General features: G+C 38.7%; 3 protein-coding genes and 1 pseudogene across 3 annotated transcripts in view; 2 read left to right on the top strand and 2 right to left on the bottom strand.

Moving 5' to 3' along the window:
- Window positions 1-3,975: 3,975 nt before the first annotated feature.
- Window positions 3,976-6,036, bottom strand: LOC129727254 (2',5'-phosphodiesterase 12). Its single transcript, XM_055684885.1, has 2 exons — window positions 4,827-6,036; window positions 3,976-4,756 (listed from the first exon to the last, which is right to left on the bottom strand). The coding sequence occupies exons 1-2, from the start codon at window positions 6,026-6,028 to the stop codon at window positions 4,054-4,056; spliced, it is 1,905 nt and encodes a 634-aa protein (XP_055540860.1). The 5' UTR covers window positions 6,029-6,036; the 3' UTR covers window positions 3,976-4,053.
- Window positions 6,037-7,109: 1,073 nt separating this feature from the next.
- LOC129717535 (uncharacterized) lies at window positions 7,110-9,354 on the top strand. Its single transcript, XM_055667503.1, has 5 exons — window positions 7,110-7,319; window positions 7,718-7,803; window positions 7,912-8,076; window positions 8,216-8,595; window positions 8,983-9,354. Exons 1-5 carry the CDS (start codon window positions 7,309-7,311, stop codon window positions 9,181-9,183), a joined length of 843 nt encoding a protein of 280 aa, XP_055523478.1. The 5' UTR covers window positions 7,110-7,308; the 3' UTR covers window positions 9,184-9,354.
- Window positions 9,355-9,949: 595 nt separating this feature from the next.
- Window positions 9,950-12,000, bottom strand: LOC129716808 (putative nuclease HARBI1; annotated as a pseudogene).
- A 5,093-nt stretch (window positions 12,001-17,093) lies between these two features.
- LOC129720323 (ubiquitin-conjugating enzyme E2-17 kDa) overlaps window positions 17,094-17,661 on the top strand; it is a 30,155-nt gene continuing 29,587 nt past the window's right edge. Inside the window, exon 1 of the mRNA XM_055671786.1 lies at window positions 17,094-17,236. The gene's annotated coding sequence lies outside the window, so the exon portion shown is untranslated. The remainder of the gene's footprint in view (window positions 17,237-17,661) is intronic.

Here is a 17,661-nt window from a genome sequence, read left to right as displayed (position 1 = left end):
ACTATTAACAAATGCATTGAGTGTTTCATTACCCTAGTAACACAACTGTTTTTATCAAAGTTTTATAGCGCTTTTTTGCTGTATTGAGCGCTATAAAACTTTGATAAAACTAATATTTTTATTTGGGTAATGAGTTATAATGTCTACTAATGGAGGGTTGTGAATTTCCTGAACCGGTTTCAGCAGTTAGCAGATCGTGCCGAGTTAAAAACCATACACAGCACATACACACAAATCATACCATGTCATAGACACACACACACATCATACCATATCATTATACCATACACACATCATAAAATATCATACACACATACACACATGATACCAAATCATACACACACAGCAAGCAAGCGACCAATCAGAGGACGTTATTTTTATTTCAACAAGCGTAGATTTAAACAACATTTTTCTGCATTTGGGCAGATGCGTGTATAATTTTCCAATCGATTGCTGCAAGAATGAAGAAAATCGGTTGAAAACCAACCGACCTATAAGCATTTGAAAAGGGACAAATTTCGTCCCAGTTTTTCAGTTTGCATCCCTGTGTGGTATGCTAAAGTAAAACGTAGTTCTACGTCAAAAGGCATTTTGCTGTTCAAAATTGGATTTGGTGATGACGATCTTTATGCTGCCCCAACCGTGGGGGAATAATGGCAGTCTGGCGAGGCACGCTGAGAAGAGCCGCGCTGCTACTGAGACATGGTGACCAACCACAGCGCAAGTGATTTATTTAATTTGAAGGCAGCCACAGGCGCAACTCGCTGTTACTTCTGAGTGCTGTATCTGCTTCTACTGCTGTCAACGTTGTGGACGGTCCATCCAGCTCACCTTCCGACTAATGAATGTAGCTAGTTTTCCCAGAAACACTCTTTTATAGCCGAAGGGTGCTACGTAATAGACCACGCCTTTCAGTTCTGTTGTCTAATTCTCTAATATTCTTTAGACGAATTTTTCCACAATTCGCATTCGATATTTGTTTCCAGCGAATAAACACCGATGGTGCTCTCACACACGCAACGGTTTTAACCCGTATTTTATTGCGGTTTGTCACATCAAGCGATTTCGTTTGCTCGTTGTTGCGTGTTGCATCATGTTGCAACTTGGCAGCTGGAAGACAACGGAATTCTGTTAATGCTGATTGATTGAATCGACTTCATATTAGCTCTGCATATTCGAATTAACTGCCTTTGTGAATGCGTTCTAACAGGGCAGTTTGTTATTCAAAATCGGTTATGTTGATCGCAGCCTTTGTGCTGCCCCAACAGTGGAGGTATTAACTAAATAAACTACAACTACATTGTGGAAGCTATTCCACCTTCTGTAAATTAGACGGCAGCGACAGATGTAACTGCTAGAATCCGCACATAATGCTTGTTTACGTTGTCAAAAATTATTAACTTTCAATGACTTGTTTATTTGCCTTGAAAAAAGTCATTTTGCTGTTCAAATTCGGATTTGGTGATGACGATCTTCAAGCTGCCCTAACACGGGGGAATAATGGCAGTCTGGCGACACACGCTGAGAACAACCGCGCTGCTCCTGAGACGTGGTGACCAACCACAGGGCTAGTGCTGCTGCTAAGGAAGGACGACTGCTGTTGACAACTTGTCGCTGTCCAGAACTATTATGAGCGGCTTCGGCTGAAACAGGCTCTTATATAGGCCAAATGGCATGTTTTCAATTGCAAGGTATATGATTCTGTCGACCGTGCTTGGGAAGCAATCATATAACGACCAATCAGAGGAGGTAATTTTCGTTTAAACAAGGCTTGACAATTATCAATAGTACAATAATTTGCATAATCAATCAACAATTTTCTACATTTGGGTGGATGCGTGTATAATTTTCCAAACAATTGCTGCAAAAATGAAGGAAATCGGTTGAAAAAAAAAACGATTTATAAGCATTTAAAAAGGGACATATTTCGTCCCTATTTCGTTAGTAGTTTTCCTATTTACATCCCTATGTGGTAGGCTAAAGAAAAACGTAGTTCTACGTCAAAAAGGCATAAGACATTTGGCACAAAAAGCTATTACAAACTGTGCTTTTCTTCAGAAGTCGAGAAAGTGAAATTTAGACCAAATACTCCTGAATTCCGATTGAGCTGAAATTTTGCATTGCATTGGATATTGAATTTACCGTTTTGGATATTAGCCAACATTATTTCACATTTGCTACCTCAACCTCGTTAACTCAAATATTGCAAAAGTTGAATTAAATGTTCGTGTATATGCCGTGCTGCATTCTGTTCAGCATGGTGTCGCGCTCGCCATTTTGTTTATTTGAGTTTGTGCTGCGGATGTTCCGATTTTTTTATGAATTGGGTTGTTCAGCTATATCAGTTTTTTCTATCATCTGAAAGATCTGAATTTTCTAAGTAAAACGTGATTCAAAAAAATTCTATCATTGTCCTTCGCTTTTTAAATCACGATTTGAATTAGCTAAACAACCCAATTATACAGGTTTGGATTGCTCTTAGTGCATCCTAAACAATAGACCATTTCACGAACTGACAGGTTGATGATGTTGATGATGCTTTCACGTGCATTATGACAGCGGTTCCAAACTTTCTGTCAAAATTTCGTTCATGAATCAAGTTCACAAACGTCTCGTGAAATGGTCTATGGGATGAGCGACAACGAAAACTCTTAGTAGAAAAAACCGCCAAAAGAGTACACGCGGTAAAAGAAGATGGCAATAAACTAAAAAAGCCGTATCGTTAGTAGATGTTGTGAACGAAAACTCGTTGAACATGATAGATAAACCAGAAAACGCAAACAAAACAAAATCTCCATAAATATAGCCAAAAAAGGTCGTAAAAAGCTTATACCAAACAAAAATCGATTTTTCGGGCTCGATTTTTTTATGAATCGATTTTATTAATTTTGATTAATCGATGCAGGAGAATCGATTGTTTTTCGAAGATCGCTAATGTTGCCAGTTCATCAGAAACTCCAGAGAGGTTCGCATATTACGAACATGCTTTATAGCAACCGCCATTATGGTGCGTAAATACCGTTCGCCATTATGGCGCGTAAACAGCTGGACTGGAAGCGCGTGGAGCGCAGATTAACGAGATTAACGTAATAATTATTGTCGCCCCAGTAAAAAGTCGAATTCTTCGACTAGCGATAATGGATTTTAGTCTCATACCGTACATTATACTTAACGTCGGAAGTAGTGATCGACAACTCCAATTTTCAACTGAATGCATAATATAACAATAATAATTATTGGATATTAGATTTTTTAGGATGTTCTCGCCTACGCAAATTTTCATATGCAATTGTCAATTTATGTGTGAAAAAAGGGTAAAAGTATTTGCTTCCTTTTTGGCAAGCAAAATACTAAGAAATAGAGTCGTCAGGGCCAATTATGATCTGACGATCGTCAATTGAAAATGACAATGAGCGTTGACGGAGGCAGGGGGATTCCATACAATACTTCACTCATATAGCCTACTAGTTTCACAACCCGAAGTAGCTTCGGGGCGCTAATGATCGACAGAAAAAAATCTTCGAAATATTGATCGGAACTTGCGTGACGTATTTATTGGATGGATTAGATGCTATTGCCGTTTCGACTGCGCCTTGCGCGGTGTAACAAAACTATCATCAAATGACATGATGTGGTGTAACCAGAAAACTTCCAGTGCCGGTATCATGTTGGTCATCAACTATAGTAGCCGAAAGGAATTTGAATAATCGATGATCGACAGATGATCGACAGAAAAAAATCTTCGAAATATTGATCGGAACTTGCGTGACGTATTTATTGGATGGATTAGATGCTATTGCCGTTTCGACTGCGCCTTGCGCGGTGTAACAAAACTATCATCAAATGACATGATGTGGTGTAACCAGAAAACTTCCAGTGCCGGTATCATGTTGGTCATCAACTATAGTAGCCGAAAGGAATTTGAATAAAATTCTTCATACTAAAACGGCTATTATAAACCAAAGTATTTCACAAAAATATTTAGACTTTATGTAAAACTGTATTTAACTTTGCTTAATTCATAGAAAAAAATACAATATTGATTGCTCAGAATCAGCCTTGTTGGTCTTCGTCCAATTTGTGAGTCCATTCAAGGTTAGCTACCAAGGCGATATGATCAGATGGGAACACAGGTGACGGGATTGCACTGTAGGCAAGAAGTTCTTCTTCGCTTGGTAAAGGGACAACATCGTTCACATGCAATGCATCGGATTGGTAATAGATGTAATCAATACACGCCTGAAAGCCTACGGTAAAGTTTGTATACTTTGGACATCCACAGGCCGATTGAAATTGGAACGGTTGTGAAAGCGTCACTCCACGAATAGCTTCCTCCTCGTTACTTTGCCAGTCAGCCATTTCATCACCAACGAAACGTTCTGTCATTAACCGGTACATTCCGCACTCGGGTGTACTGTTGAAGTCACCACAAAATATAATGGCAAAATGATCTCTTTCTAGCTTCAATTTTTCCTCAAACTGTTCATATAAACTTCGAACGTAAAGCATTGAAAACCCTCCTTGCAGCAAACGTATGTGGTCTGCATCGGGATGGAAATAAAAGTGTGTGTTCGCCACTAAGAGATGCTTCATAGGATTTTGACGGGACCTAAGTAATGTAACTTGAATAGCTGTCGAACGTTCGCTAATTCTGCTGGCCAACTTCTCGTGTGACTTAACCTGACTCCACAGACACTGAAAAGCTTCTAAAGTTTCCAAATTTTCTCCTATAGTGATCCCTTGTTGATCTAAAACTCTGAAAGGTACAGGCAATAATTTATCACATCAACATTTTATTCTTAATCAATGTAAAAAATCAAACTTACTCAAATCTATCAACATCAAAAAACGTAGCTAAACCCTCAGCTGTTTTGCCTTTCGCCTTGAAGTGCCCGTCGTAGGATTTAAGTCTCAGCACTGGAAGTAAATCTAAGTCGAAAATCTTACTGTCCACTTCTTGCAGGCAAATGATATCCGCATGATAACCAATCAGTTCTTTGATGAATAGTTGTTTCCGATAATCAATGTGCAAAGCATAACTGGGACAATAGCCGAAGAGTTCCGTTCGGCTATAATCGCTATCAGCATACAGGTCAGCTAAAATATTGTACGACACTATCCGAAACTGGTGTCCATTTACCAATTTGGACTGCGTGAACAAATGCCGAACATCAAATGGACATTGACCAGGGCCAGCCTGGACCTCGCTAACAGATGTAATCTCCGATGATGGTCCAGACTTCTGCGAATTTTTAGGAACGCACAAAAATTTTAGATGATGGCCAACATCATCGGATGTGGGCATATAAGAAAAGCCAGTTCCTATTTGCTCCCACTCTATTAGCTGAGCATTTTTTGACTTAGGCATTTTCCCCCGAAACCAGTGAAAGTCAGATTGTTCTTTTTCGGCAAATACCAATTCCAATTTAGACGGATAAACGTAAAATCCTGCTAGCATGGATTGTGGTAAGTTAATTGTTTGTACAGCTGGCGAGTTAAAATCTATCCGAAAATCGTCATCCAATATTTTAAGCAGAATGTTTTTTTCCTCGTGTACACGTTTAAGCAGTTCCGAGAATGCAATCCCCTTAATATCTTGCTCCTTATCACAATCGAAAAAACGTACGCCAACTTCAGGGAGTACATCATTCACTAGTGCTAATTCCGTCGTTCCAAGCTGCTCCGACGGTGTTCCAGATTTAGCCTTCTTTTTCTTGTTCATTCTTTTTTTTGTTTCTTTTTCGATGTTCGCCTTAATCCGTTCGGTACTGGCATCTATATTCTCGGTTACATCTCGAAAAAAGTTAAAGACCCGGTTGATTTTATACCGCTCGCTAGCTAGGTGGAAAGTTATCGCACATTGTTCTTCATTGGGTAGTTGACGAAAGTATGCAACATGCATATTGTACTGGTGTTGAAGAGCGTAATTAGAAACAGAACGAATTAGCGGCGCTTTACCGCAAAAATTAGAAAAAGCAGAATTTAAAAACAGGCTGTTAATGATTGAGCAAGGCACAAGAGAAAGCATTTTTTAATGTTGACAGATAAGAATCAGCTGTCAATGACAGCTGACAGCCTGTCATCGTTGTTATTTAGCTTTAGCTTTTCAACATATCGGGGTTATTTGAAAGTGATGTTATAGACTATTTTACGAGACGTTCCTGAAATCAATTCATGAATGAAATTTTGACAGAAAGCTCGGAACCGCTGACACAACGTACGTAAAAGCAACATCAATATCAGCAGGATCCGTGACACCTGTCAGTTCGTAAAATGGTACGCAGGGAGAGAGGTATCAAAGATTGAAAGCAGCCCTATCTAAACTCTACACGTTTGATAGTATAGGCAACATATCGGGGCTTTATTTAAAAAAAACGCCCTGCAAAAGTTCCATATGTTTATCACTTTAGTCGGGAAGACCCTTTATTCATTCAACATAGAAAGAGATAGCAAGATAGCATGTTGTCATCCTCCTGATGAAAAAGAACAAGATACACAAGTGTCACATCTTCTCATTTACCTTTCGTACACACTTAAGCCTGTAGTACACTCTTTGACCAATGGTCAAATATTTGGCGTTTTTCCGAAAAAATGTTTGATCGTCAGTGTAATCACATACATAAGACATACGTAACACTCAGGAAGAAATCTTCCAAATAAGTTGGTACAAAATGAACTACTCGAAAGTACCAACCTCTGTGAAAAAAACCTCTGTTTGAGTTGTTTTTGATGGCAGTGTACCTGCGCAGCCCTGCATTTTTCTCGTTCCTACTCGAAAAATGCTGCATTGATTTTGTAAATAACTTTTTGACAGTTCCTTATGGGATTTTCTTTGGGGCTCGATAAGGCCGAGAAAAAGTTAAATTCATTTGGTTCATTATTTATCGAGCAGTTTGACAGGGCGAGGTAGGGAGTACTATGGGGCAACGTGTACCAGAAAAAAACGCCAGTGTTACGTATGTCTTATGTATGTGGTGTAATGGTCAAACTTATTTGACGTCAAACACTCTTGTCAAATATTTTGTTACTGTTTGACCAAACATGTTTAGCGTGTTTGTCAAACAGTGTAATGACCTTCGTTGAATATTCTAGTCAAATTTTTTTCAGTGATTGTTGTTTGCCCGAGTTTGTCTCTCATAAAATTGGGGAGTGACAAACAGACAATTTTTTTTTTGGTAAACGTCAAAGCAAGGCAGTTTTAACGCGTCCAACACTCCTGGATTGTTTTTTCTGTAATCTACCTACAGCTCCTGGAATTTTGTTTGTATCTATTCTGATCTTGTTTGTATCTATTCTAATTGTAGCTCGATGGCACAAAGGTGAGTTGATAATATTGTATTCCAAGATTTTTCGTTGCTTTTTCAAAGCCTCCTCGAGTGACAACCAAAACATATTACGAGTTTTCAAATCGTGTTGAAACTCACGGAATGCATAAGAAACATTCGAAAAAATCAAGAACATTTGCCAATATTCTTGTCTTCTAACATTTTCTATGGTTATACACTCCTGGAAGCACCAAATGCAGTATGATTTTGGTGAATTTCCTTGAAAATCAAAATGATTCTTCTCAGGAATATTTAATAATTTAACTAGTTCCTACACCTTATTCAGCTATATTTCTCTGCCGTTTTACGCATAATTTTCACAGCGTCCATCAAAGTTTTTCTAGAACAAGGAACAATATCCTCTATATTTTCTAAATTATGTCTGTTTACAGGAAAACCGAATGCATGACTATCAATCATGGTGAGCATCAGATCAATGTGAACTGTTCTCCAAAAACTAAGCGGATACTGGAAGTAGGTGAGTATTTTTTAAAACTACGGGAGGGGGTATTGTTGCGATTCAACCAATAATCGTTACAATTTACGGAAAGTTTTTTCAATGAAGTTGCTTTTATATATTTTTCAGACTCAACATGGCGAGCCAAACTAACTGCTGCCGCAATGGACGACTGCGGGGAAGCAGTCCTTGAAGAGATTTCCGAATTTGCTATGGAAATGGAGGAACACCTGGAGGAACATACTTTACAACCCTTGGAAGTTTTGTGTGATGTTAGCAACAAAGTTGCGCATGGTAAAGCTATCACCTTTCACTCTTTTTAGTTTAACGAAATACTTCAAATATCAAATATACGGAACATCGTCAAAAAAATCCTTCTCCGCCAACATATAAAATACATAAATAACGTGTAATTGAATCTTCTCATTTTCAGAACCAACATACAAGAAAAGGAGACGACCGAAGGTTGACATTACCTGGGATGAGCAGAATATAGCTAACCTCATATCAGCCGTCGAGTGCCACGAATGTTTGTGGAACGCTGGCAATGTATTCTACAAAGATCGGGTTAAGCGAAATGCTGCGTGGCAAGAGATTGTTGAAAACGTTTTTCACCAAAAATTTGATACTGCACAACTGAACGCAAAGTGGACGAATCTCCGGATACAATTTAAGTCTTACCATTCTAAGGTTGAAAAAGGAGGCAAATCAGGCCAAGCTGCCCTGCCGAAAACTTATTGGAAACATTACGGACAGATGCTTTTCGTGTCGGCTGCCGAAGAGAATTATACACTGGAAACGGAATCGAATCTGGTGAGTTGAACAGCAAAATAAAATGAGAGTAGTCATGATCAGTGGAAAATAATCAAGGGAACTGATTATTGGGTAAATTTGGATCTAGCGCTCGATAGAAATATTTTAGAGAAAAACTTTTTCCTAGAAAATTGTTACGATGAATTTTCGATGAAACAAAAAATCTAACTATTTTTATTTTTGCAGATAGAATTTTATTTTACTACTATTTTACTAAACCGCAATAGGTCACTAATCATGAAAAAACCGCCATTTTCACCCCAATTTTTTTGTTTGGATTTTAACAAATTTTCATTCAGTTTTCATATAACATATGACCCTTATGCGAATATTGGCAGTACAGTACCAACAAATGAGCCAATAATAATAAGTTTTTTTTTATTTTAGGATACGGATCTCGAAAATATTTCCGACCAGCAGATCACACCCAAGACACTAAAAAAAGCGAATTACACAAACCACCTCAAGCGAGGAAACGAGATCAGTAGCACTGGCTGGAATGACGGCCGCACTAGACAAAATGGCAAGTGTGGACAGTTTCCAAACATTTGGGAACTTTGTTGCAGAAGAATTGAGAAAAATTTCTAACGAAAAGGACGCAAACAAGGTTCAACGAAAGCTAACGAGAAATTTGATAGATTACTTAGATGAGTTAGAGCAGGAGTAATTTTGTTTCGTTTATTGCTTTTATGCATTTTCCGACTGATTTGCATACCTTTGTTACTAGTGTACTTTCGTTATCAGTATAATAAACATAATGTTCAAAAATAATGTTCGTTTGTTCATATGACAAGAAAACTTTTGGCTTAACTACGGGGGAGCTAGGGGGTCTATAGCCATCCTAGGATTTCTGTAGCCCTCCCTAAAGTTGATCACACCATTACTAATTTTGCTTCTCAAAATTGAACTGTTGGCGAGAATTGGACTTACCATATGACAGCGGGTGTAAAGGGAGACTGGAGAGGAGAAGCCCAAGACCGAGTTTTGTGGAGACGTATTCTGGATTCGGCATAGGATCTCAACGATCTGTCACCATAAAAGTAAAGTAAGTAACGCGGTGCATTTGCCCTGATTACTGAATTATTCAAAGTATACACTATAACAGAAGGAGGCTCCGTCGTTGTACTTACCAGTTGACTCTGGCATCGTGAACAAAGACTGATTTTATATTATTTGAATTATTTTATATTATTTGTGAGTATATTTACAGAAAAAATAAGTTTAGTTTCAACTCGTTTATAAGCACTCTCGTTATTTTCAAAAATTCACTTAGTTTGAAATTAATAGTTATGTTATTTCCAAAGATACACGCAGTTTTAAATATGTATAAAAAAGATAAGACTAGAAGACTACTTCAAATTTTCGAATATTGCCAATCTACATCACCCTCGTTAATAAAATACTGCGCTAGTTCATCTCGTATTTCCTTAGCAGTGTTACTGACGTACTGGCCGCTGTCCCTTATGGAGAAGAATCCTTCCGATTCTACAGAATCTTTTCGCCATTCTCCTGGTATAATAACTCCGTCATCGTTAGACCGATCGAATGAACCTGGTGGTGCATAAACTGTACTTTTATGTTGAATAAGACAATTATGCAGCGCGCAGCATGCCAAAACTACGCTTCTGGTTTTCTCTGCATTCAAATGAACAGGTTTTCGAAGCACTCGAAACCGCGCTGCCATTATTCCAAAAACGTTCTCAATTATTCGGCGAGCACGAGACAACCGGTAGTTAAAGATGCGATGCAGACCAGTTAGCTGTGTTCCAGGATATGGTTTCAGCAAATTCGCATTCATCGCAAACGCGTCGTCACCTACCAGGAAGTACGGAATTGGAGTAATTCTGTTCTTTAGTGACTCCGGAATGGGAATTCCAAGTTTGTTTTCACGCAACGCCTTTGCAAAACTACAACGTTTGAAAACTCCACCGTCGGACATTCTTCCATTACGTCCGACATCTGTGTAAACCAATTTATACTCAGCATCGGCTATTGCGAGAAGTACTATGCTGTGTGTGCCCTTGTAGTTATAAAATATGCTTCCTGAGTTCGGGGGTGCCACCATGACAACATGCTTACCGTCGACAGCCCCAAGAACATGGGGAAAATTCCATCATCAAACTTGTTTGAAATGGCTTTCCATTCTTTTTCAGTGGACGGTACCTGCGAAATAAAAAATAAAATAGATTTCAATCAAACCTAGTTAAGTTACAACGACACGTTCTACGCCCACTCAAGCCTATCCACCAAATATTTCCAAAACTTGAGCTCCTTCCAGATAAACGGCAGTTAGTGGAATTGTAAGAGGAGATTTTCAGTGACAAACTCTAATCCAATGCCCAATTAATGGATAAACTGGTGTTAGCCGTTCTAACGAAATTAAGGAATTTAAACATGCCATACAAATTATCGCAACATTTCGCACTATGTATCTAGGCTATGTATACTGTGGCCTTGAAAAACCAACAGCGGAGATAAGTCGCCTCAGATACTGCACATTCGAGGAACGTTTGTGCATTATAAACTTGAAAATAAAACAAAATTTTGATAAACAAAAAACTTAAACCTCGGATAATAAAACCCAGCAGCCCCCAAAAGTGCTCTACGAGTTCTGAAAAATTTTAGAGGTTTCAAGAAAAAATCAGAAGTTTCGAAAACCTTTATTTTTTTCAATAAATACGGAGGAAATAGCTGACGAAACCGTCACGTACTTTGGTTAAAAAAATACGCTGGGGTCGCTTTTTACGCGGGTTGGTTTTACGCGTTATTTTAAACAGGATATTTTTACAATAACGCGGATTATTTTTACTCGATTCGGAAGATTATTTGTACGCGGTATCAAATTAGTTTTATTATAAGTATAGCTAATTTAATCTTTTCAATGCGGTACAACCAACCGCGTAAAAAGAGACCTCACTGTATTTTAACAAAATAGACGAACTTACCTTCATATACAAAGGCTTCAATACTTTCCATATTGCATCCAGTACTTCAGGAATAATACGTGAGATGGTAGTCTCCGGAGTTCTGAAGAGGTACTGAAGCGACATGAAGCTATCTCCTGAGGCCAAAAACCGTAGTGTTAAGGCCAACCTCTCGCTTGCGGGAATAGAATTGCGCATATAAGTGTCCTGCTTGCTGATGAGAGGTCCAACTTTAAAAGTAATCGAAATCTTTTTTGGACATCCGGATGAAGTTTTTGTATAATCGTGGAGACTCTGTCAGTAGTTCCGGCAGTAGCTTCACGTAGAATTCATCTGTTGCACGTTTAGTTATCCACTCGCTCACCCAGACACTGCGGCGTGCCCGTTTTCTTTTAATTGGGCCTTCTTCCTCCTCGAGAGCAATTGATGCCGCTGATAAAACAACGGCCACGGATGCATACGATTCTTTCGACAACGACATTTTAAACAATCAACCGAGAAATCAACAAGCGAACTTTAAAACTCCGAACTTATCTGAACAGCGACTGAAAAAGTTTGACATGAACCGTCAAGTAGTGTACTGATCGAAAACAGTTTGACACCGGCTTAAAATTTTCTTATTTGACCAAATAATTTTCTGTCAAATATTTTATAAGTGTAATAAATTTGTCAAATAAGTTTGACAAATAATTACCTTTGACCAAAATTTTGGTCAAATTTTATCTGTCCAAAAGTGGCAAATATTTGACGCTTGGTCAAAGAGTGTACTACAGGCTTAAGAGTCGTAAACCCATTAATGGATGCATTCCGAAAACACTGATTGCCTCTTATGTTCTAGTTCCCGTGGTTAAATTGTTCGGTACTGCTGCTGCTGTTGAAGGTTGCCGTTGCAGCGGTTCCAACAGTGGAAATTGCACTCGCCACTGGCGTCGCCAGAGATGTCCCATTACCACATACATAAGACATACGTAACACTCAGGAAGAAATCTTCCAAATAAGTTGGTACAAAATGAACTACTCGAAAGTACCAACCTCTGTGAAAAAAACCTCTGTTTGAGTTGTTTTTGATGGCAGTGTACCTGCGCAGCCCTGCATTTTTCTCGTTCCTACTCGAAAAATGCTGCATTGATTTTGTAAATAACTTTTTGACAGTTCCTTATGGGATTTTCTTTGGGGCTCGAAAAGGCCGAGAAAAAGAAAATTAATTTTGTTCATTATTTATCGAGCAGTTTGACAGGGCGAGGTACGGAGTACTATGGGGCAACGTGTACCAGAAAAAAACGCCAGTGTTACGTATGTCTTATGTATGTGCCATTACTTTGTTGGCTGAAATCATAACATCTACATTTTACTAACTTGAGAGTTTAAGATAATCGTAAAATACTTTCAATGTTTTCGAATTTCTGTATCCTTGTGGCTGCATTTTCTGCCGCGGGTGGGATCGAGGTTTATCACATAGCACATAGCTGAATCCTAAATAACGTCATGGTTAAAAAGCAACGTGAATCGAACAACACGGTTCGTGTTTCTAGTGTGAGATCTCGCCTAATTAACTTTAGTTTATTATCACATACATAAGACATACATAACACTCAGGAAGAAATCTTCCAAAAAAGTTGGTACAAAATGAACTACTCGAAAGTACCAACCTCTGTGAAAAAAACCTCTGTTTGAGTTGTTTTTGATGGCAGTGTACCTGCGCAGCCCTGCATTTTTCTCGTTCCTACTCGAAAAATGCTGCATTGATTTTGTAAATAACTTTTTGACAGTTCCTTATGGGATTTTCTTTGGGGCTCGATAAGGCCGAGAAAAAGAAAATTCATTTTGTTCATTATTTATCGAGCAGTTTGACAGGGCGAGGTACGGAGTACTATGGGGCAACGTGTACCAGAAAAAAACGCCAGTGTTACGTATGTCTTATGTATGTGTTATTATTGTCTTCATAAACACTATAATGGTATACTTGTAGCATAAGCATTCTTCTCCCGCTATCTCCCCACCTTTATTTGCCTCATTGAATGAAATTCACCACTAATCTCAGAGGAAAAATGGTAAAACGCAAAAAAAGTGTTTTCGGCAGGATGGGGTAAAATGTGCATTTTTCGGTTTTTTTTTTTCAATAGTTACAACCCCCAAAGAAAAAAAATTGAATGAGGATCGGTTTTAAAAATTAAAAGACATCGTTTGAGCGGATAATGCTGTTCAAATTTTCATAGAGTTCCTCAGTTTACGAGAAAAAAAAATCTTTCAGAGCACCACTGACGTTGATTTGAAAGTACACAAGTTGTTAAATCTTTTAGTGGTTTAAAAAAATCACAGGAGGGTTGTGTGCGAAGCCACGACCGCAAGGTTGAAGTAGAATACTTTTACACAGCTCTACTTACGACTGTACATTAACCTACGGCCGGGCGAATCGGTTCGCGCCGCTTTTCGCGTTTAGCCTGGCAGAGGCCTAATGCACACGGCCAACACAATAGAAAGGTGTTTTCACATTGAAAATTAGACACGGCTTTACTGAAGTAAGTGTTGGCAAATGCATCAACCGTATTAGCGCTATCGCCGCTATCGTACGAAAGTCAACCTGGCAGAAGCCTGAGACGTGGTGAACAACCACAGGGCAAGTGATTTGTTTAATTTGAAGGCAGCAACCCGCTGCTATCCTCTGTTACTGCTGAGTGCTGATATCTGCTGTCAACGTTGTGGACGGTCCATCCAGTTCACCTTCCGACTAATGAATGTAGCTAGTTTTCCCAGAAACACTGTTTTATAGCCGAAGGGTGCTACGTAGTAGGCCACGCCTTTTAGTTCAGGTTTACCATTTCCTTATATCCTTTAGACGAATTATTTCACAATTCGCATTTGATTTTTGTATCCAGCGAATAAACATCGATGGTGCTCTCACACACGCAACGGTTTTAACCCGTATCTTATTGCGGTTTGTAACATCAAGCAATTTCGTTTGCTCACTGTTGCGTGTTGCATCATGTTGCAACTTGGCAGCTGGGAGACGACGATATTCTGTTTATGCTGATTGATCGACTTCATATTAGATCTGCAGAGTCGAACTAACTGCTTTTGTGAATGCGTTCTAACAGGGCAGATTATTATTCAATGTCGGTTATGCTGATCGCAGCCTTTGCGCTGCCCCTACAGTGGGGGGTTTACTAAATAAAGTGAAAATTAGACAACTACAACAGAATTTGATTGCATCCCGCACAGAATGTCTGCTTGTGTTGATGCCAGAAAATTAGTAACCTTCAATTATTTTTTTATTTGCCTTAAAAAAAGCATTTTACGGTACAAAATCGGTTACTGATTACAACTTTTGAGCTGCCCTGACATTGGGGGAATTAAGTTACACAGACAACATGCACTGTGGAAGCTATTTCACATTCAGTAAATTAGACGGGTGCGACAAATTTAAATTGTAGGATGTAACACAGAATGCTTGCTTGCGTTGACAAAAATTATTAACTTTCAATGACTTGTTTATTTACCTTGAAAAAGGCATTTTGATTTCCAAAATTGGATTTCCTGATGGCAATCTTCATGCTGCCCCAACACGGGGGGAATAATGGCTGCCTGGCGACACACGCTGAGAAAAACCGCGCTGCTCCTGAGACGTGGTGACCAACCACAGGGCTAGTGCTGCTGCTAAGGAAGGACGACTGCTGTTGGCGCTGTCTAGAACTATTATGAGCGGCTCCGGTTGAAACAGGCTCTTATATAGGCCAAATAGCATGTTTTCAATTGAAACGTATATGATCCTGTCGACCGTGCTTGGGAAGCAAGCATATAACGACCAATCAGAGGTCGAATTTTTCGTTTTGACAAGGCTTGACTATTTTTAATAGTACACTAGTGTGAATAATAAAATTACAATTATCTTATTTTGGGAAGAATCTTAGAAGATTTTCCAATCTATTGCTGCCAGAACGAAGGAAATCCATCGAATACTAACCGATTTATTAGCATTTGAAATTGGACATATTTTTCACTTTTTTCGGTTTTAGATTTTCATTTCACATCCCTATGTAGCCGAACTTCCTGAGAGAAGTATTCTACTTCAAAATGTTCATACCTAGGGGCTAGACACCTTTATTTTCATGAAAAATATTCCGATAATACTACTCGATATCGGTAGAAATATTTTGATATTTATCGTTTATCTGCCAATTGACAACCCTCCAACCATGATGTATAAAGATATGGTGTAACGATATGTCAAAAGCAGAATCGGCCATATTGGAAAAAAATTGCCAGCGAGTAGGTTTGTTTATAAACAACTAGGGCATAAAAATCATCGCATCTCATAATATATCATTTGGATGCATTTAAATCAGAAATTTGGCAATGCTACATACCTTGCTACCAATATTCATCAATTTAAGAAACAATTTTCAACTAAAAACACCTCCAAAGTGAAAAAACGCTTCCTCTCCCCGCGCCTACTTTTTGGTCAAACCGTTGCACCATGTTCTACTCATCATGCCTCCAACGATAATATAACGTCAATGAGCTATGATATAAATAGAGGGGTGCCCAAAAATGCAACGATAAATACTTCGTAATATTGAATATTGGAAATATTTCGCAGTATATCAATAGTGTCTAGCCCCAAGGTTTATACTGCAATAAATCAACTATACGACGCGTTCAGAAGGATGTTTTATAAAACCGGTGATCTATCATTCGCGTCTATAAGAGTTAAAGAACTGCTCTTTGAAAGACTTCAAACGCATGTATGCAGCATTTGAACAACACGTGCAGAATCTTGAGGCAAGACACTATTGATATATTGCGAAATGTTTTCAATATTCACTTCTTATTTCTTAGCTCATTGACGTTATATTATCGTTGGAGGGTTGTCAATTGACGGATAAACGATAAATAGCGAAATATATCTACCGATATCGAGTAATATTTTCAAGATATTTTCCATAAAAATAAAGGTGTCTAGCCCCTAGTGCAGAATAATAGTTGCGGAGTTGCCGTTTAAAACGTTCGAATAGCTTTTATTGGGCGAGAACGCCACTGATAAATGGAGTCCTTTAAAGCGCTTCAACGCAGCACATATTTACTAGTGCTGCTAGTAATCACTTGCAAACGTTTGAACAACTTCTGTTAAGCTAGAGTTCCTCTGTTGAATAAGTTCATGAACATGCTGCAACGTTTGTTCAACAAATAGTTCAACGTGTTGTTTATTTAGCATCGGTTGCTTCAACACTGCTTTTGTTCCACATTTGCTCTCATAACAGCTTCCAAAGTGTTTGTTTGAGAAATATCTTTGACCAAATTTTTATGTCAAAAAGTGACAAATATTGCTTGGTCAAAGAGTGTAATCTAGTCCTTAGCATAAAAGCACCAAAATCCCACATGGTTTTTGGTTTCAACAGCAACGTACCCAGATGCCAGCCATGTTGCAGATGTGGCCTTAACTCACTTCTGATTAGTTCTGAGTATGCGTGTAGGTTTCCGCCAGTAAATGATTTAAGAACGATGAGTGTTACCCATTCCCTGCAGAATGTGCATCCGCTGGGCTGTTTATTTCGTTTTGACCAAGCTCCTGGACTGCGCTCATATTAGCGAGCACCATAATCGTTTTCTTTGCACTAGCACTCATTCTATCTATCGTGGTCAGAAGGTGTTGTGTGAAGATTTTCACGGATCTGCTGTCGATCGGTCGGTTATTCCTTGCGAAACGAACCGAGTTTTAGGTAAAAAAGTTGTTCTATACTGTGCATTAAGTGATGAGGCGCATATCGTATTAAAATTTAACTCTGAAAACTGTGATGCAGAATTACGGGATTTTCGCGAATAAATTTCACTACTAAAGCGTTTTAGCTTACGGGGGACGATAAGAGCTGTATAAGTGCAAAAGAGAGAATATGCCAAAAAGTGAGAAAATGGCAAAATGGTTGCTTCCCGGAGAGAATTTAATTCCTCGTCATACAGCGTTGCCGATAGTGTTCGTCACGCTTTTTGCGTCAAATCAAAAGTTGTAGGGGTATTATTCAATTTATTCCTAACCGGTTAATCTTCTAGAAAATCTATAATTTAGTAGAGTATAACGGAAACCGATAACTATTTCTTTGACTGACCGGTTAATCTTGTAAGAAGTAAAGGAGTGCATACTAAGTTG

The sequence above is a fragment of the Wyeomyia smithii genome, chromosome 1 (genome assembly GCF_029784165.1).
Source record: "Wyeomyia smithii strain HCP4-BCI-WySm-NY-G18 chromosome 1, ASM2978416v1, whole genome shotgun sequence".
Classification (NCBI taxonomy): Eukaryota; Metazoa; Arthropoda; class Insecta; order Diptera; family Culicidae; genus Wyeomyia; species Wyeomyia smithii.
Note: the sequence above shows the minus strand (reverse complement) of the source record. Positions and strands in the feature narration are given on the sequence as shown.